The 21381-nt window shown below is 36.6% G+C and overlaps 2 protein-coding genes across 7 annotated transcripts in view; one reads left to right on the top strand and one right to left on the bottom strand.

The window, feature by feature from the left end:
* The window catches only part of LOC101853991, a 12820-nt gene extending 10748 nt beyond the window's left edge, over window positions 1–2072 (top strand). Inside the window, exon 8 of the mRNA XM_005090515.3 lies at window positions 495–2072. Coding sequence (XP_005090572.1) covers window positions 495–621 — 127 coding nt within the window. The 3' untranslated portion in view covers window positions 622–2072. The remainder of the gene's footprint in view (window positions 1–494) is intronic.
* A 12849-nt stretch (window positions 2073–14921) lies between these two features.
* The window catches only part of LOC101854223 (acyl-CoA (8-3)-desaturase), a 68468-nt gene continuing 62008 nt past the window's right edge, over window positions 14922–21381 (bottom strand). For all 6 annotated transcript variants that reach the window (XM_005090520.3, XM_005090516.3, XM_005090519.3 and 3 more), the window contains exon 12: window positions 14922–21325. In XM_005090520.3, coding sequence (XP_005090577.1) covers window positions 21259–21325 — 67 coding nt within the window. In that variant the 3' untranslated portion in view covers window positions 14922–21258. The remainder of the gene's footprint in view (window positions 21326–21381) is intronic.

Raw genomic sequence — 21381 nt, forward strand, 5'->3', positions numbered from 1 at the left:
CATCATTTAGTACTGCCCATCGCTTCATGTCTTCTTTTGTGCTTCCTTTATTGATCTAAAGAGTGTCTATTGAGGTGGTAAACATTTACTATTGGCCCTACTTACAATCTTTCCCTCCTTTGATGCCAACTTTTTGTCATCTTCCATAGGTTTCCTATTTTATATTATCCTCAATAATTCTCAAGTTGAATGTTCCTGACTTTTCCATAAACCATTAATATTTTTTAAAATAACGGCGCTAGTTATCTACATATAGATGCTGTTTTAGCCAGTTATATCATCTTTTGATTTCTTCTCTTTAAGTAGCCTTGTGGGTAGTTGACAGGTGTGGTTTGCCTATCAAACTCTCCTCCTTTTATTTGTAGGTTAGTATCTAGTACCACCTCTAATCTTCGACGCTTGTGTGACCTAACTGTGTTGCAAGTGCCGTAAAATTGTCACTGAAACTACAACCGAAAAGTCTCTCTCAGCTCTATCTTTGTGGTTGTCCACAGGCTCAACATTGTGGACCAGGACACCAAGAACAGTTTTGATTATCTGCGGACGTTGAGAGGCCTGGACCACGTACATCTCACTGTGGACTTCCAGCAGCGCATCGTTGGAGGGTTTGGGGGCTCTTAAGTTGTCGAAGTCAAAGTTGTGTGTGTACACTGCCTAAATTTGCATATATATATATGGGTGAAAGACATGTTTCTGGCTAGTCAAATGCCAAATGAGGCCAGACAGATCAATGCTGTAAAATTATTTAGACATTAGAACAAATATTGGGAGAAAAGGAGGAGAAAAAAGTGTCTATGATTTTATTTGGAAAACACATTTTCCTCACGACAGTAATGGTTTTTCCTGAAAAGATGTAGTATGTGCATTTCTCTGTATTTTGGTAGCGGCTATAACAGGGCCTGTTTCATTCACCCTAGCCTGTATCCCTTAATGTCGATGAATTTTTTTTATATCTGTGGGTTTCATTGTCTGTATGAAGTCCTTGAACGTGGATATAGCTGGCACTCTGCCAATGTTGTTTCTAATTTTTTACTTGTGTCGTTGGTATAAGTCACTATAGCTTGTTCACTTTCGTCTGTCTGTAATAAAAGGGGAGAATGACAAACTGCTCTGTTTAATCATCTCAGGTCTTTGCATGCCAGTCTAAAAGTTGGATGACCAACACAATCTAAGAGCCCATCAATGAAGGTCACAGCAAACTTAGGTGCCGACGTATTTCTTTTGATGTTAGCTTAAAGGGGATTTTAAAAAATAATGGTAGATTTACAGCATACACCCTAAGCATTAAAAGGTTGACCTATTTTTTTCACTCTCATGCTTTAAAGCATGGTCCAATTGACAAGTGAGTACTTTTCGAGGTTCATATTGAGATGTGTAGACAGTCTTGGAAGGAAATCAACTTGCTCACACTGAGAGTGTCTCTGTCTCAAAATGAAAGATGTTTAGTCTAGTTTACCTCAAATCGTTTTTTGCAATGATCTGTATGCACCCAAAGGTTGGTTTTGATAAAGGGATCAATTAACATTTCTTAAAATTAATAGATCAAGAATTTTAAAAGACAACATTTTTTGTTTGGTTACTGGCCTACAAGAGTGTCATGCAAAATTGTGCGCATTGGTGAATTAATAAATGAGCTAGAATTATTTAATGCGGACAGACAAAAGTGACCAAGTAATAGTTATAATTTGTATCATTTATTTTTGTCAATAATTCATGTTTGATTATATTATAGTTTAAGTCATTAAGTTCAATTTATTTCCCCAGTTAAAAAACGACATCTTTTGTTGGATTTTGTCACTATAGTCGCTCAAAAATTTGTTTCCGAACTTATTGTTAAATATTTCCTAAACTATGGGAACATAAACTCTCCTGCTTTTGCACATTGACTTGTATCATCTTAACAGATCAATATTTTTGTAAACACCCTTTAGCTGTATTCTAGAAAACTCCTTAATAGACTTTAATTTTTAAAATCCATGTGGTAACTTTCCACAGATTTTACAAGGTTTACAGCTGGGGCAATGTGTCTTTTTTCAATGCAAGTCTGTCATTTTTTTTTTATCATGACACTATCTTTGTTGAACGCATGTTTTAACAACCTTTAGTGCAAAAAAATATTTTCACAATAAAATTAATTTCTTGTAACAAGTTCTGCCAATAATAAGGGCCATTGGTGAGCTGTGACATAGGCCATGTTCGTATGCAAAATCATTGTGAGCAGCGGGGAGTGCTGTGAACACTTTCATTTTCTGTGTGAGGAAAATTTATAGTATATTAAAGAAATTTATGCAGAAAAGTTTTTCAATCTAAACTCAGTTGTTGTGGAAAAGTATGTTTAAGTTGAGACAAATTGATACAAACTGCTGTGCAAAGTATGGATGACATTGATTCTCCTGTTAAAGAAATATTTGAGGATAAGTTGCACCACGAATTTGTCACCACACTATAGTCATTGTATTGTTGGTTTATGTTTATTTATGGCTTTCTTCCATTGTTGGTTTATTTTATGAATTGTATTGTTGGTTTATGCCATGACTGTTGGTTTAAGTCTAGTTTTGACTTTTATTTCTGATTTATGTTGTGAATTGTATTGCTGGTTTCTGCCACGAATTGTATGATTAGTTTATGTCCAGTAATGACTTGTATTGTTAGTTTATGTGTAGTTATGATTTGTATTGTTGGTATATGCCATGACTTGTTGGTTTATGTGTAGTTATGATCTGTATTGTTTGTTTATATTATTTCTTGTATTGTTGGTTTGTGTCTAGTCATGACTTATACTGTTAGTTTATGGGTAGTTACGATTTGTATTGTTGGTTTATGTCAGGATTTGTATTGTTGGTTTATGTCAGGATTTGTATTGTTGGTTTATGTCAGGATTTGCCTTGTTGGTTTATGTTTAGAGTTATGACTTGTATTGTTGGTTTATGTCTAGTCATAACTTGTATTTTTGGTTTATGTCTATTTGTAACTTGTATCGTTAGTTTATGTCTAGTTATAACTTGCACTGTTGGTTAGTGTCACTCCTAATGGCGAGTATTGTTGGTTCCTGTCTGCTGATTCACGAGACAACGTATGCTGAAGCTTATCGACAATTATTTATCTTATCTTCTTACAATCCTCTTCTTGTGACCTGAAGACCTAATTTTTATTGAGTAGTTGTAATAATCACTCTCCTGTTCATTTTATGTGTGGCATCATGGTGTAATCAGGCGCTCATCAAAATAATGAAATCGGAGAAACCAACATTTTTTCCCCCTGTTCGACAATTTTTATTGAATATTTGTTTTTGCTCAACGCTTTTTAATTTCCTATTAAATACATATTTCATGTGAATTTTACTGAAAAATGTTCATCGAAGACACACAAAAATGTAAATCTGCAGTTTCCAAAGACTCTCAAGCTTTGCAAATTGCCAAACTTTGGTGGGCATTTTCCCTCATATTTTTTTTATGACACCCACCTCCTTCAATTGCAAATATTTTGACTTCTATTCAAGATAGATAGGAGGGTATTTTTTACATCAAAAGCAAGGCAAATGGACAAGCTTTAAGATTGTACCAATATCTTCATATGCCCAAAAATTGATGGGTGCCTGTTTCCACCATGTTGCGACATATATTGTTGCTGAAAATTGCAAAGCTGGTATCTGCAAAGTACCTTATATAATTTTACTGGAGAGAAAACAGAAATTGTTGTCGAGAGCTCAATGAAAAATTTTTTTACACAATGTCAAAGGGTACCTTTGTTGCTATATTGGTAAGGATGATTGATTCTTAATTTTATACCAAAATATTAGTATCCAATTACTGTGCAATTATAAACTTTGTAACTTGTACCAATATATTTTTCATTTATCTTTTCACCACCTTATTCTTTCTCTTTTAATGAAGCTTTACCTTTTTCTCTCAATATTTTGCAATCACTTTGTCTTTTAACATCAACTGCTCAATATTAGACTCTATCATACGTCATACATCATTTTTTTTAGAATGGTATATGCCAGATTATGCTTAGCAGACAAATATTCTTTTTAGTGGTTTCCTTTTCAGAAAATTGTTTATGATCTCTGTAGGGGGGGGGGTTCAAGAAGTCTTTTGTTTAAATGTGAAGGAATAAATATAGAGCTTTGTAACTTTCTCGGCAAATGGGTTTTCCATTGCATGGAAGATATTTTTTTGTTCTGGATCAAAATGATAAATCCGTGTTTCATCAATAGTCACCATATTTTAAAAGAAATTTGTGTCATTTGACTCAATTCAAAGGAGTTTTGCAGGACTCAATCCTCTGCTTCTTTTGCTCATTTGTCAGAAGGTAGGGTACCCCCCGCGCACACACCTTATTTATGTTAAGATGGTCATGGAGAATCGTTTGAATTGACCCTACACTGATTCTCGTTTCACTCGAGAGCTGTTCAACAGTTATAAGTCAGTCTTGTAAAATCAGTTTCTTCACTATGGATACATTCTCTTCAGTTACCATAAAGGATAGGTGCCCTTCACGATCTTCATCCATCACTGACATGAATCCAGATTTGAATTTTCTTACCCAGTATGCCACAGTATTATAACAAGGACATTTGTCACAATAAACTTGGACCATTTCCTGAAAAATGTCCGAAGGGGATTTTCCTTGCATGTGTAAAAACTTGATGACTGAGCGATATTCAACAGGCTCCACGGCACAGCTTCATCAAAGAAAAACCAAACGTTTTTGTGCATGATTTCATTGAACACGCAGAGTAGTGCCTTATGACTGTCGGATTTTCCCATAAATTTGCATGGTGTGTTTCAAAGAAATTGTCTATAGGCTGGGGAAATTTCTTGACTGTACCAAGATTCCTTCATACCCAGACCAAAGACTTATTGAACCCCCCCTCGTAAAATGTGACTTTCTTGTATGTGGGGACAAACAGTTAATTTCTGCATATTCTATGTCAAGTGTGGCCCAAGTCTATGCTTAAGGTTGTATTTATGGCAGGAAGCACTGAATCATATGCTAATGCAGCAAAGACAAAGGTTGCATTATTTGTTAATCAGTACTTTAAACGCACTGAACATTTCTTTTCATCGTTGAAGATCAGGCATTGTACATTCTATCACAAGAGCTAGACACAAAAATACCCCAGGGACAAAATGTGTGTTTCTCTTGGACTGTGTGTTTAGTATCGGTACAATATATCAGTTTTGTTGTATAGCATCCATGATGACAGATATCTCTGTTTTAATCAGCTTGATTATCCTCGGCATGAGATGTCAGGGGTTAGTTTATAGGTCATCTCAAGCAAAGAATTTTTTTTTGCTTTTTTTTTTTTTTTTGGGGGGGGGGGGGGTTGCGTTTGTTGTTTTGGGTTTTTTTTGTGCATTTTTTTTACCTAGTAGTCAAGACTCTGCAGATACTTGTGGTGTTGAGAAAATAATCATACGATTTCTGTCTGACTGAGATGAATACTGATTTCTTCTTTCCTTTTTTTTTGTTATTCACTTGTTGTCTTTCCTCTTTGCAAAGCACTCTGCTTTTGAAATAACCTATTAGCGTCTGAAAGGACGTTATACTGAATGTACTGGCAAAGTCAGTCAACCTTTTAACTGTTGCACATGTGTACTGTATACATTGTAGGAACCGTGTGGTTTCAAAGTTGTGTTTTCTTTTGTGTGAATTTGCTGTGCCTCCCTTTATTTACACTGTGATTTATCCTCCAATTTTTATTCTGCTTATTGTATAACATTGATATTTCCAATCTTTTACTTTGTTAGCTTTTTCCATCTCCTTGATAGACCCATGACGTGTTAACATTTCTGTTTTATTGTTACTTTACTGGTGGCTGATTTCTGTTATATATTCAACTTGTTGAGAATTTTAAAAATTGGGTCTTTACAATCTACAGAAAATGAAATTCCTCTCGTTTTTGTTTTACTGAGATCCATTTTTTTTTTTTCAATTTCTGAGATTTCAGAATTTTGATCATGATGAAAATGGGGGGGGGGGGGGGGGGGGGGGAGATTTTTGGGCTGTATGAAGATAATATCTGTACAATGGTGATAGGTATTGCCCAGGCTAGGTTACAATTTCAATTAATTTAGAGATGACACTGTTGTTGGCGGGTGGTTAGTGGGTGCTCTAGTGTAGTTTGCTCCTTCTTTCCTTTATCGAACATCTATTGTCCTGATCTCTCCTCTTTCATTTTTGTGTTTACTACTGTCTTGTAAAACTCTTATCTTCCGTACTTTTATGACCGTGTCATGTTGCATGTGCTGTAAAACCATAAAATTCTTACAAAAACTAAAACTGTAGTCAATACATGTATTCCAATTGGTTATGGAATTTGAAGAAAGTTTTGCCAATGGGGTAGAGCCTGGGTACCGTGACAATGTTATTTTGGTGGAGTAGTTCCCCTTTTGTTAGGGTGCAGCCTATCTAAAACTGAGTGCCCACTACCTGTCAGATTCATTTGATTGAAGGCTCTCGTGGTCAAGAGGTTACAGTGTTAGCCTCTCATTCAATAGGTCCCGGGTTCCAAACCTGATGTCTGCTTTCCTCTCCACTTTCTGCCCCCATCCTTCTCTGCCCCCTTCCTCTGGGCTCTTGACTCTTTTCTGCAGCCCTTCTACTGCTACTCCATGGCTCCTTCTCACTGCTGTCTTTCAACCACACCCCTGATCTTACTGTTTTAGGGTAGATAAGATCTGACACCTAGTGTCCTTGGATAAGGATGAAAAATCTCTGAGTCAGAGGTGCCTTGTGAAAGTTGCGCTCATTAAAGATCCCTTGGTGGTCCAAAATCAATCAAAGTAGGCTTCGGCTACCACCAAGGCAAACTTCAAAATTAATTCCTACAAAACTAAAAATGTTTACTGTATCACGCACGCTCATATGACCGTATGCAATTGCGAGCATGGTAAACACTTACTCAAGCTACTATTTTGGCACAGTTTGACCGAATTAGAATAAATTTGAATGTGACCTTCAAAACCACATGGTTATTTGTTTTTTAAAGCCACTCATCAAATTGGTTGTACTGTGCCGGAATAGTAGTTTTTCCTCTCCATGTTGGAAAACCTAGCTGGTACTGTCTGAATTAAATGAATTTGATTGGCAGTGTGCACCTCATATTACTAAGTAGGGGCTTAACCTTTGTAATCCCTGGCCCCCCAGTGCTTATTATAGAAGCCATGCACCTCAGCTCCCTTGGTCATCTTTTCTGCCACAAGCTGACGAAACACTTTTTCTCTTTTATTTCACAGCAGTTTTGAGAAAACAAAGTTTTTTGTCAGCTTTGCCATTAAAAATAGCGTTTGGAAATTTGAATGAGAATTTATTAAAAAAACTAGTCTTAGTTTCACTTTGATATTTTTTCACACAAGTAGGGTAACTGATCAGGCTTTCAATTTAGCAAATAAAAAAATGTAGGTGTCAAAATGAAATAAGGTGTTTTGTCGGCTTATGGCAGTGTGTAGGTGCACCATCACAAGCTGAGGCATGAGTTTGACGCACTGACAGAAAAGTACAATTTGAGAACTCTTGGCTGTGTGCTGCGGTCCGTTGGTTGAGGACTCAAGAGTAGCAAATAAACATTGGTGTTGGTGGTGAAAAGGTTACAGTGGACAAAGTCCCAAGTTTAGAATTTCTCATGTGGTTGTGACTAATTATTTTTTCATGTGAGGAGCTTAACTCACTTTAGAAATATTTTAATAAAGAGGTATTGAATGAAACTGGTACAGATTTAGTTATCTGTACATATTCCTTCTGTATACTTTCTTTTGGGCGAACATAATTGATCTGCAAAGGTTTTTTTGTTGTCACTGAATTTGTAAAATAGAAATCCCTAGTTTCTCTTTTTCATCATGCCATGATTAGCACACGCACAATTTTCATATACTATACTGATTATTTTAATTCTGCAAATTTTAGTATTATTTATTAAGACAAATTTTTTACCATTCACGCTTTTTTTGCTTGCATGAATTTCTTTTTGGAGTGTTCACGTTAACCTAGAGAGCATAAATTTGTCCTGCATTTTTGTTTTTTTTGCAGTGCAGTGAGTTTCAAATTAACCCTTGGATTGATGCAGTAAATTTATTGTTGTTAGAGGAGGTTTTTTTTTATTATTCCTAAAACAAGATTTTGCATTTATGAGGGTGCCTGTCTTTCCAAATGTTGTCCTAATTAATTAAAAAAAATAATATTTTTCTCTTTCCCATTCTCTCTCAGAATATAATAGCACAGTGACTCCTTGTCTTGTCTGTTTCCATCTCTGTGCTGTTGAGTTTAGCTGACTTTGTGCTGTTGAAGCTAGAGAGGTGAGCAGAGTATCTGATTCCCTGTAAGGACTTCTCTGTTGACATCCACCCCTTTTCGCTCATAAGACCTTATGCATTTGCGAGCGCCGTAAAACCTCTACTAACACAAAACAAAAGACCTCCCTTTCAGGACTGACCAAACTCTCTTGAATTTGAATGTCACCCACTCATGTGACCACTCTGGTAATCCAAAATCATTACAATGATAATACAATTGCTTTGTTTCATTCAGCTTTCTAGTTGTTGGTAAGATGATAATGCTTGTTACTTTTTTCATATCCTCAACGTAGCAGGGTTTTGTTTTGTGTTAAAAAATTCCACTTTTTGAAATTTTTATATTTTTGCTCAAGTTATTAGGTGGACTCAGTTAAGCAGATTGAATGTGATTGTTTAGCAGCATTTCTATAAACTACAAAAAATGACAAAAAATTGTTGGGGGGGGGGGGGGGGATTGACACAACTGTGATCAATTACTTTAAGAGGTAGGCTTCACCCCTACCTGTCAGGGCCTACCCATGCTGGGAGGGATACAACATACCAGCAGAAAAATTGAGATGCCCGGTAAAGATTTCTCCCAACTTGGGAATCGAACTTGGGTCTCATGCATGCGATGGCAAAGCACCTCACAGCTACACCACTAACACTGGTGAAATTGTGTTACAAATGTAAGCTGAGAATGTTTCGGAGTGTTCTATGGTCTGCTGGGGTAATAATATAGTGTAAAGCGCATAGAGCCTGCTGTTGAGCGGGGATATGCACTATACAAATGCTATCTAATATTATTATTATTAAATGTGATAAAATGATAGCTGTGGCACCTTTGCTTTTACTTTTAAACTTTCCTATGAAAACTGGAGGTGTGAACCTGAGTTAAGTCTAGATTTTTCTCTTCCTTTTAAGGGCATTAAAAGTAGGCTCTTATAATATTAGGAATGGTCACTCGTTCCACCTTCAATATAATCACTTCAAATGCATCAAGTACTGTAGGGTGCTCCGCTAATCCCAAATCATTTCTATTACTCAAAATTCTATACGGAGATTGAAAGCTCCACTGGTAGTTCCTATTTCTTTACTGTCCCATCATTATTTGTGTCAGTCTTGCTCCTTCTATGTATTAAATGATCATTGTTGTGTTTATCTGATGTATGAAATTTCTGTTTACTTAAACTAAAACAAACAACTACCAAAAAATTGACGAAGGAAATTGTGGGGGGGGGGGGGGGGGGGTTGTTCCCTTCTTTGTTGAAGCCTCTAAATTTTTATTTGAAAGTAAAATCACTATAGCAAACATTCCTCCCTGCAATCTGACCTTTACTTTACTGCTGCGGTAATGTATACAAAAAGATTATATTATTTGTACTACATGTGCTTATACATTACTTTTGCAGAATATGCAATTGTCAAAGAACTCAGGAATCCAAGCATCTTGTGTGCCTTAAACCATAGGTTACTAGAAACATTTGTAAGGAATATTCTTTGACTTTGACAGTTTGGAAAGATATTATGAGAATTTTTTTCTCTATTTTAGCACAGATTGTATGTGAAAGTTAATGTAATAATGTATTTGATGTCAGTTATTTTGTACATTCAAATTATCCCTAACCTGCATGTACTCACACTCGTGCACACACACACAGACACACAGAAGCACACACACAGACTCACACAGACACACACTAAGACACATAGACACACTCATACTACATTGCAAACACAGGCACACTCACACACACGCACACACACAAAAACATATATATGTAATATATATATAGGCCTATATATTATACAGTCGAACCTGTGTGAAACGGCCACCCATTGTCGAGGAGAAAAGTGGCAGTATAACACAGGTGGCCGTCTTAGGCAGGACGGATCACAATGAAGAAAGCAAACCATTCCCTTCCGAGGTCCGAACCGAAGCTGATCTAAAACTTTGGACTTGAGTAAGGCTAGTTCAAAAGGGTTTTTGTTTTCTTTTGAAAAACGGGAGTGGGTGATGTAAGAAGGTTTTTTGTTGTTGTTGTTTTGTTGTTTTGTCTTTCGGTAAGCTTTTTTTTGTTGCTGAATTTGTGCAAGGGTAAAATAAACGAAATATTATGTGAAAAAAAGACCGAGTCCCATGGTAAAACAAACACATGGGTCGCCACCACTCAGAAAACGAGTGACGCTTCTGTCGAAAGTGCACGTCAACGTCCATTGTTACTTTGTTACAGATTAGGTAAACAAAACGGTGACCAGTCACCTCACATACGATTTGTGCTTGAGTTGTGGGCGGAGCGTACAGGTTGTGACAGATCATAAGCTTCCTTCACCAGCAGTTGAAAATGTATTGTTACCCATTGGTTAACTTGGGTAAACATTCATTGGAGGGACTAACAATAACGACATGTGAATGGATTATGACGGCCGGTCCCCAGTGTGTGAGGGGCGGATTCAAAATTCATGGCAAAGCATCGGGTGATGAGTGATCATGCCTGGCCATCTGAGGCAGGTAAATTTGACCGTAGGTTGATAAAATAAGGTGGCCGCGTTGGACAGGTGACCGTTTTACACAGTTAAATTATATACATTGTAGAAAAAACACAAGGGGGGAATGGAAAGTGGCCATTTCTACAGATGGCCGTTTTATACAGGTAGCCGTCATGGCAAGTTCGACTGTATATATAAGAGCATTTTCTATTCAGTTAAATCTTGAAAAGAGTCAGTGTGACCCAGATTTACTTATATTACGTTTTTCATTTTTAAAAACTTGACACACAATGTATTGTGCACTGACTTGTCGGAACTATCATCAGGTTTTTCCTTTTAATCACATAGAATGAGGGAACTGTTCCGGTTTTCACCTGTATTAATAGTCTTAATGATTGCTTGGGGTCTCCCCTGAAATTCACCAGAAAAGCAAAAAAATTGCGATGCAGATCTGTTTTTGCATTGCCATACACCCACACATGTACATCTAATCTAGATCTACTTGTTTTCACCTTTTTTCTATCTATGCATGAATTGGTTATCAAAGTCTGTGGACGTGGGTTCAAGATGTTTCAACTTTATGTAGAAATTGTTCGCTTGATAAAACTTCTACCACTGCCTTGGTGTGTTATGCACAATTGTTTATAAAACATATATTTTGATTCCTCAATGACTTGCCTCAGCTCTTGTGTAAACCCCTTCAAATGTTAAAAACCTTAAATTGAAGTATGCTTTTAGAACTAATCAGGGCTGTGTAGCCGTGTAGAAGATACATTTTGTGGTGTTGTAAGCACAGTAAACTAGATGGAAATCAGTCAAGTTTAACATTCTGGCAAGTACAACAGAGCTTATTATTTCAAGGTAAACCATTTTTGTAAACTGCATCACTATATATGATATGCCTTTCTTGTATTAGTATAGATTCTAGTAGTGTACAATGTATTGTATGTCCCTACATTTGTCATGATATGATAATATAATAAACTAGCTGGGCCCACTTTCGATGAAAGGAATGATCGGTGCTTTAACATCAACTGAAGTCACTGGTACTGGAATGGAGCAATAAATGTTGAGAGAAAAGTGACACATGCCATGTGTTTCCAAGTTGCTAAATATATAATAGATGTATAGATTGATTCTCTCTCTATTCCTTTTTGTGGTTGTACACTCCAGAATTTCAAAGGTGTGGAACAGTGCACATGGCTAGTAAACGGAAACCTCACTTGTTTACAATGCATCTTAGAAGACGGACTTTCCCAAGATTAGATCTAAACGAAACTAATGAAAAACTAAAATTAAACTGTAGTGACTTCAGGCTCCTCAATGAAACTGTACACCCTTTAAATGATTCTGAACCATCATTAATTCTGTCACATTCGAAAGTCAAGTGGTTCGGAAGTTTTAGGCGGTGAAAATGACGAACTTTCACAAATATAATATGTATAGATTTAGCTAAGGTTGAAGAGTCAAGTGCCATAAAACTCTTTTTCTTGAACTAAAAAAAGATTGTTCACTTATCAAAGCCAAACATTCTGAATCCTGTAGCTCGAAAAAGAATTAATTTGCCCCCCCCCCCCCAATATTTTAGTGTAATTCTTTTTTCTCTTTCAAAAGTGCCTAAGCATCATTTATGGGGGGAAAAAAAAAAGGATCTGAGTTGTGCTGCCATAGTTAGCTCTATACTGAAACAAACTTTTTTCTGCTATGAAAATAGTAGTAGTAGGCCTATGTATCTACCTTCACCTTCAAAAGTGCCTAAGCATCATTTACGGAAGAAAAAAAAAAAAGGATCTGAGTTGTGCTGCCATAGTTAGCTCTATACTGAAACAAACTTTTTTCTGCTATGAAAATAGTAGTAGTAAGCCTACGTATCTACCTTCACATAACAACTGCAATACTCCCATCATTCAGTTTACCCCTACTCTATTTGAGTTTGAGTTCAGATGTTACCATTTTTTCACGACAGTAGACCGGTTTGTCTTCGACATTACATTTCTCTATTGTTGCAGTCCATAACTGGGGCAAGAGTCTGATCCCAAGATGGCTGGACAAGAGACTGTGTACCTTTACTGATAAAATAATTTATTATTGTTTCTTTCTTTGACTACTTTAAGCTGATTAACTCAAGGAACTCTCCATACTTTTTAGGTCATTTTATGGTTACATCTTTATTCCATGACATTTTCTAAACATGGTATATTTATTTGCACGTTAATGTCTTTTATAGTTACTCTACTTGTTCACCTTTCGTTGTTCATGTCATGAGTTTTCCACTGAAAATTAAACTTATTGTAATCTATAAACAGATGTGTCCTGTATTTTCAGTCTGTTACATCATGTCTAATGTGTTTCTATAGAGTGAGGGGTGTTTGTAATATACATTTTACTTTTTGCAGTTGCTATATTTTACTTCGATGTTTTTTTCTTCCCCCTCAACACACGCAGTAAAGAGGTGGGATATTTCTGGATATTCAAGAATCATGAAAAAGCTAAAATAAAACACTGAATACTAATATGTGATGCAGCGTGGTGAAATCAGGCGCTTGTCAAAACAATGAAAGTCAAGAAAGTAGCATTTTTCCGCAGGTTTGAGAATTTTTATAGAATTTTTTTTTTTTCAGTTTCCTAGGACTCTCAAACTAAGGAAATAAGTCAACTTTGATGGCCATTTTTAAAACTAATTTTACCTCTGAAAGTGGGCCACCCCCACCTCCTTCAATCGCCAATATCTTGACTTGTATTCAAGATAAATGGATATTATCTTCACCAAAAGCAAGGCAAACGGACAAGCTTTAAGATGATACCAATAACTTCATATGCCCCAAAATTGACAAGCGCCTGATTCCACCGCGTCGTGAAACATATGTTCCTAATATTTGACCTCTACATTCCATCTGTCCAGATGTTCGTCTTTCTAAAAAAAACAACAACTCGGGAAGCTTTCTCTGGCCTAACAAAGATGGCTCTGCACTAAATTATGTAACACCAAATGAAGTGAAATCCTAGTTTAGTTCAAGTAAAAGTAAAAGAAAAACCATATTTGACACAGTAATGGTCATTCAGAGCTGGGAAGAGAGTAAAACTGATAGAAAAACTAGAGAGACTAAGAGTCTCCAACAATCCACAGGAAATTTGATCAGTTATATTTGTATAGGCCTAATTTCTTTTTCGTCATGAAAAAAAAGATGGAAAAGTCGGAAAACTATTAGGCGACTTTCACTTTCCTGCAAGGAGATTAAAAGTTAGTTCTAAGCTCCTTGCTTTCCTGGTTAATTCTGTGGGTTTTTTCCTAAATTGACAGAGGCATAGTACAGTCTTTCTAATCTGTCAAACGGTGAACTGAGGAAAGAAACGATGAGGCTTGGATGGATCACAACTTCCAATAACAAGGTCTGCTTCTCTTAATTAAATGAATCTGTACTAAAGTGCTATGAGAGGAACATTACCCGCTTGCTTGAGAAAAAAACAAGATCAAGCAATAGGAAAAGTTACATGTACATGGTTCCGTTCGTGTAAAAGGAACCACATTGACACAACTGACAATAAATGGCTTCGAAAAGCAAGGCAGAACTAACAAAGGGAATTGTAGAATTCCAGGCCTGACCATGATTTTACAACACTTAAAATAACAGACAGCATTCATAAAGTGCAATTTCCCCCTTTATAAAAGCAACTCTATGTTCTTTACAGTCTATACATTACTCGAGCAGACCCGATAACATTCTGAAATGATTTCAGCTTTCCGGGAATCACCCCGTAGTGCAAGCTGCCATTTTATAGGCACTAAAACACAAACACACCCACAAGATCTTTCCCTAAATATGGCCAGGAAAACATCAGTACATATATAATGTAAATATATTTTCTTTTTCTTTATTCCCTCACTTGGTCCCTTTTGACAACCACAAGTTCTGATTTCTTGAATCCTATAACATAGCTGATATTGCTTACAATACTGTTTTTTCTTTCAAGAACATAAGACCCTTTGCCTTTCAGGCAGGCATTTGCTTTGTCCAATCAAAGGCCTGTCAGTTCATAACTGTTAAAAAGAAAAAAAATGACTCCTCATCACCACGTTATTTTCTTGACAGTTCCCATGAACACTTCTGTGCCAAATAGGTCAATAACAATACAAAAGTAAGAAAAACTCTCAAATATTGAAATAAATAGTTTTATTTGTCTAGAAAAGAAAGAAATTAGTGCAACAGAAAAGATGATGGCTCCATGGCTAAACCCACAATACCCCAAAATCTTGAACTGATGGAAACTTGAAGAACTGGAATTCACACAAAAAGTGCAGATAAATTGAAACAAAGGTTCCAAACACAGTGGAGGCAATTTGAGACAAGTTTTTTCACAAAGAAAACTAATTTTGCAAAAGTGGCTCGGAGGTAAAAGGTCAATAAGGAACACGTCTTTAGACACAATTTTGGTATATAATGAGTTCTGCCATGTAGCCGTCCATAGATTCCCCACCCTGAAATACTACAGACATAATTCTTTGTCAGAGTTTGAATAGAAGCGACCGTAGTATGTCTGAGCGGCAAACTGTTAACTTGACAAATATTGTCACATCATGCATTAGTGTACAGTCCAAAAACACTGTTGTTCACATTAACTGAGGGAGAAAATATCAGTTGGGGGTCCCACAGAAAAGCGATCACTGGAGCAACAACATAAGCCACAGGAACTTGAGGCAAACAGCAAAAACGCTTCACAGCAGGACAGTATTTAGACACACGGTGTGTAGTACATCTCTGTACAGGCAAGCAGGACAGTTCACAACAATGTCATAGTACATTATGTCAGCTCAAGAAGTTCAACAACAACAGTAACAACAACAAAGACAATAGCCAAAAAAAAAATATAAAAAAGACTGGACCCCATTGCTGTGAAAATCTTCCAGGCAGCACATCTTATCTTTACAGAAAAGCTTTAAAAGAAAGCGGAAAGGAAATCAAACCTTTCCAAACTGATCTATTGCTCTGTGTCCTCTCCCCAATACTGAAAGGCAGACATTAAATCTCTCACAAAGTCTTAAAGAAAACAATACATTGTCACAAAATAGTCCTATAAAAACATAGTTTTATAAATACCCTAAGAAAAGAATTATATAAATACAGGTTTTCCGAGAAGATAATTACAAAAAGTCCACTTCAAGTAACAAAAGTAGCAAGGAACAGATATATGAATCACAAGGCTGCTAACTAAAAGTATCTAAAGCAAATTATAATATGATGCAAAGATTCAAATCATACTGCCAAGATTTTTTTTATAACTGCAAAACAAAAGTGAAATAAGAAGGTAAATATATGCGTTTGCGATGTGCTGCAGTATTTCCATTTGGTGTGTTGCTTGTCATTCAAGTATGTTTCTGTCTCCCTTGATATAAGCCAGGCAAATTCTTGTCAGAAGAACACAAGATGCAACAAGTTATAAACAGCACATCCAAAACAAACACATGAAAATTTGACTGAACAAAATAAACCAGCAACATAGCTGAAAAAACATTCCTTTTCCGACATGAATCTCAACACATTTAGCCCTGTATCTACAAAAGTTTTTGCTTTATTTGTTGAAGATTAATGCCCTTAAGTAGGAACAAAGCTATAAAAGATTTTTTTCAAAGGCAGGGGACTTGGTCCACCATCAGGACACCGGGTTGAGTAGAAAAAAATTTGGAGAACTTCAGCAGTTCAATCAAACCAACAAATAGTGGAGTCTACTTTAACCAAAATTTACGGAACCGCCATATTTTCTTAAGTTTATTCGGGTTTTCGATTTAGAAAAATTGCTTGAATAGAAGAAGAGACAGATCAGGGATTTTGTTTTCTTTCAGTTTTCCCACTTTCCGATGTAGCGGGTTCGGTTTAAGCAGACTCCCCTGTAGTTACATTTATATATCAGCACAAGGCAATCTGTTAGCTCACAGCCTCAAGATGTTCCAAGAACAGCAAGGACTGCCTTAGACTTGTAACCTTTTCTTTTAGACAGACCACTTGCAAACACAGATCAGTGGGTAGTTAGTTCAGAACCCACCACCAGTAGGGGTAGGTCTTACTTTTCTTTCCATCTCGGTTCTGTTGGTCTATTTTGCTTTTTCGCAAGTGGCAGTTAGTGTCTTCTCATTATTCAAACTGACCCAAACAAACAGAATGCTAATCAAAGCAAAGCCCAATTATAAACGTTTCACCGATATATATATTCAACCCTTTACAAAACCCAGGAGCCTCCTTCACTCTGAGGGAAGTGAGCACACAATGTAAAGGGCCATTTCAAAGGTAAAAAACATGGTCCCCAACACTTGAGCAGTGAAACTTTGTATAGATGATCACTGCATGGTTAGCTTGATAGGGACTTTAAATGTTAATAACTAAAACAATTGTGCACTAGGCAGTCCCATGGGTTTAATTCACAAGGAATAAACCAGTACAACAATATTTTGTCTGGAAGGAAAATTAGGCACTGGTTATTATTTTGCCCACTACAATAAGATCCAAACCATTAGTCATTTCAAGAAAGGTCTTGTTGGAGAGACAAATACAATTTACCCTCTATGTGATTACTGATATGCTGCAATGGTCTTGCGATGATAATGGGCACAATGACAAATGACCTATGATTACAGTAATATTGCAGCATGTTTTCTTCAATTAAACTGCAACAGTAAAATGTTTATACCTGTTGATTCTACTTGACATGTTATAGAGGCCATTCCTAATGTTCTTCTAACCCTTTCAACCCCAAACACAAAGATTGGGCAAATTTACTAAAGACAGTCTGAAAGACAACAAACAACAAATACATTGTACTGTGCTTTAAAAAGCAGACCAAAGTTGGCGGATTTCAGTCACAATTCATGTAGTTTATATTTAAAACACTCTCAACAGAGAAAAATGTCCCAGTTTGGAGATTTAACCAAGTCTCAAAGAGAATGTCCCAAAACTCTCTGAACAGAAAAGGGACCTCAGTTCATTGAGAAAAGTAAACACACAAACTGAGCACCATTTATTCAATCTATAGTCATTCTAATGTTCATAATGGGCATAGATCTAACACCCCCCCCCCCCCCCCCCCCCCCCATAAGAACCACTTTATTGATAACAAAAAAGGTGATTTTCGGCAAAATTCTGTCCCACCGTAGGACATCAGGCTGAGAGGAAATATTTTCCAGGGAGGTCAAAAGAACCAACAGACAAAAGCAGATACTCTTCCATTCTGTTTAAGTGTGTAAAATAAATAGTTTTCTGACCGGTCGACTGACGAGTAAATAAAGACAATGAACAATGGTGCTCCTTAAAAAAAACACTGGTTAAGTTTAGCATGGTCACAGGAGATGGGGGGGGTTGGGAACTGTTTAAAAAATTCAGTGAGTAACCTTCCCCCAGACAAAACTGTAAAAACGATCAGAGGGAAGTCATATGTAGGGAGGACTACACATGTCCTCAACATAATATTGTAATTGGTAAATATATGACTACGGCAGAAAAAAATGGGTGTCAACAAGTAAGTAGGATAGGATTTACACAACCCCACCTCCAAGCATACAAAGCGATGCGAATATAAGTAGACGCACTATAATGGCGATATTTAGACATTTAACATTTCTTATTTTGGAATTTCACCTTGTTATTGTGCTTTTTCTTATAACACAACAGGACTTCTGATTTTGTGCCTTTGCTGGGAAATGCTCAAACGGACCATGATTTTGTGCTGTGGAATATTTCAGTAGTCTTTTCTGCAGTATGGTCAGGGCTAGTTTCAAAGCAAAGCATCTGATCTAAAATGGAATGTATAGTTGAATTCTTCCTGCAAAACAACAAGATGATTAAGACTGTCCGCAATGGATCCAGATATGCCAAGTCGGGCTCAGTGTCTCTTAATCACTTGGTAAAGTGCTTTTTTCCCCAACAAAAATGAATAATGAATGCATAGGTTGGCAAATATGAAGACAGAGGACTGAGAGTTGTAATTTTAAGGAGTAGCCCAGAATGTAGCTCAAAGCACAAATATTCTCAGAGCCTATCATGATCAAAACTGTTTTTTCTATTACTAGTCCATCTTTGAGCCCGAAGTTTGTACGGCAGTGACGAGTCAAGAAACTTGAATACACTATTTCTCCCTTCAACTCAGAGACTTTTTTAACATACCAGTACATAGATGGACAAGATGGGAGTAAAAAGCAAAACAAACCTCCCCTTCCCCTCTCCAATACACATAACCATTTTCAGAGTCCACAGCACTGGAATAAGAGAAAAACATAACGAGTAACAGTTTATTTATTGGGAAAAAAGTATAGCGCTGGAAAACTAAAAGCCAGCTCCATCTTCAAATTCACAGCAAAACTGTGTTCATTCTACAACCTCCAAGACAATATCAACGGCATCAAAAGTATTTGACAAACAATTTTATTTTCAAAGATGAATAGTGCAGCTTTCTTAAAATGTCACGCAGTAACTCATACAAGAGTTATTCAATACCCCCCCAAAAAACAACTCAATATTTCAATATTCTATCACTTAAAAGTCTGAATGGGGTCAAAGGCGTTCTACTCTCAAATGGAGTTGAGATTGATTTTTCTGCCTCCTTAAAAGAGTAACAATTATCTTGGGTTTGTGTACGGAAGCAAATGAGAACAGCATGACCAAGTTTAACAGGGACTAACTGCACACAACAAAGAACAAAACACAGCAAATATCAAAGAAGAAATACCCAACGCCAATCCAATTTTAGTCAAATCAATTTTACAAAAGGGAAAAAACCAACAAGACAACAAGCAACAGTTTTCTTGGCAACAAGTAAGCAAAACTAAGATTCTGTGAAAATCTGAAGGGTGTCAGCACAACCCTCTTGACCACACAAATATGAGGAGGGAAGGAAAACAATATTTACATCAACAATGATCAACAACTGGAACATGGGAACAAAAGCACAATCCTAACAGGAGGACACGTCCTTGGGAGAAGATGTTTATTCGCACAAGTAAATAGAATACTGGCCCATTCCCATCACTGGGTCAGTTTACCATTCTCAAGAAAGCATACTCAACACTTTATTTTAAAAAAACCAACATGACTACTCTTTTGCTCTGATGGTGTTGTACCCGCATGAATTGAAACAAGAAGCAGAGATCTTCAACTACACTCCAGAAAAAATGTAAATTCTTGTCAGATACACACCCAAAGACTGTGATTATTTTTAAAGGTGTTGATTCTGAGCAAGATCATCAGGAATGCAAACGTACTTTACAATCAGGAAGGAGACCCACTGCCTAAAGTCTGTCCATCAGAAACAGAAGTCAGACCTCCTCCTCTTACCCTGTGATTCTATTACTATTACTTTCCAGCGGCTGGTGAGAGAAAAACATCCACCACTCAGTATGTTCAAGAGTGACAAAAATTCTACAGAGCGCAAACAGAGTACTAGATCTACTAACGTCAACATCATTTTTGTACAAGAATATCAAAATTTAAAACTCTGGTGAAAACAGAGTACTCATTTTTCTTCCATTTGTAAATTTGTCTCCAAACAGAAGGCAAAAAACATAGATTTAGTGACAGCCTGGGCAACAAATGTTACAGGAGAGTAAAAAAACTTCTGTATTAATGCTGTTCACTTTTACAGCAACCCAAAAGTAATAAACTGAAAAGAAAAGCATTCATACTTTAGAAAACACCTGGCTTCAAATCACTCCAACAAACTTAAAGAGTCAACTAGAGATCATTGAACTTCTACAATTTGAAATTTTTATTAACAATAACCAATATAAAACACACTTCACGTTTGAAAAGCACACAGAACTATCAACAATGACAAAATTTGAGATATTTGGACAGTTTCTATTATCGACAAGATATCATAACATTACTCGAATTTTCCACTGCACCTGTAAAACCAAACGCATTTTCCTTTACAACACGATTTTTTGTTGTTGACAAGATATACTGAATCAGTTCTAAATATTCAACCACAGATTTCCTTTGTTGAGCTGACAACAGTTCAGTCAATAGTTCTGCTCGTGAGTACAGCTGCAACATTCATTCTTTTTCAGAATGTTAGATGAAAAATATAATTTCTGGAACTGTTGACTCCACAGAACTAGCGTCCCCAAAGTAAGACATTGACAAAGCGATCTTCAAGAGTCGGGGCTCTGAACCAAGAACAACTGGATGAAGTTGTCACAACTTGGCAAACAGTTGAGATGGATCAACTTCAGTACATGTGCCATTTTACTCATTTCAGCCAAACCTAGACGTATAAAAAAAACCTAAACATTTAAGCAAACGCATGTGCTATTACTAGCACCTGTCCCAAGAAAATTAGATGGCACAGCACTAACACTAAACAACAAGTCATGGTCGGAGCTCAGCTTGTCATAATGAGCTAAGTACAATAAACCATTTGCAAATTTTAATTGATGGTCAGTTTAGAAAATATAAATTCGGTAAAAAAAAAAAAGCTACATGCTGGTCTGCAGTCTCCCGGTATGTATTCAGGAGGAGGAGGCATGGAAGGCCTGGTAGGTGGAGTACCACAGCTCCCCAGAGTGCTTGAGAGACCTGGACCAAAGGGAAACGGCATCAGACACAGATCAGATCAATACGCAAAAACAAGT

Source organism: Aplysia californica, unplaced genomic scaffold, assembly GCF_000002075.1.
Source record: "Aplysia californica isolate F4 #8 unplaced genomic scaffold, AplCal3.0 scaffold00018, whole genome shotgun sequence".
Classification (NCBI taxonomy): Eukaryota; Metazoa; Mollusca; class Gastropoda; order Aplysiida; family Aplysiidae; genus Aplysia; species Aplysia californica.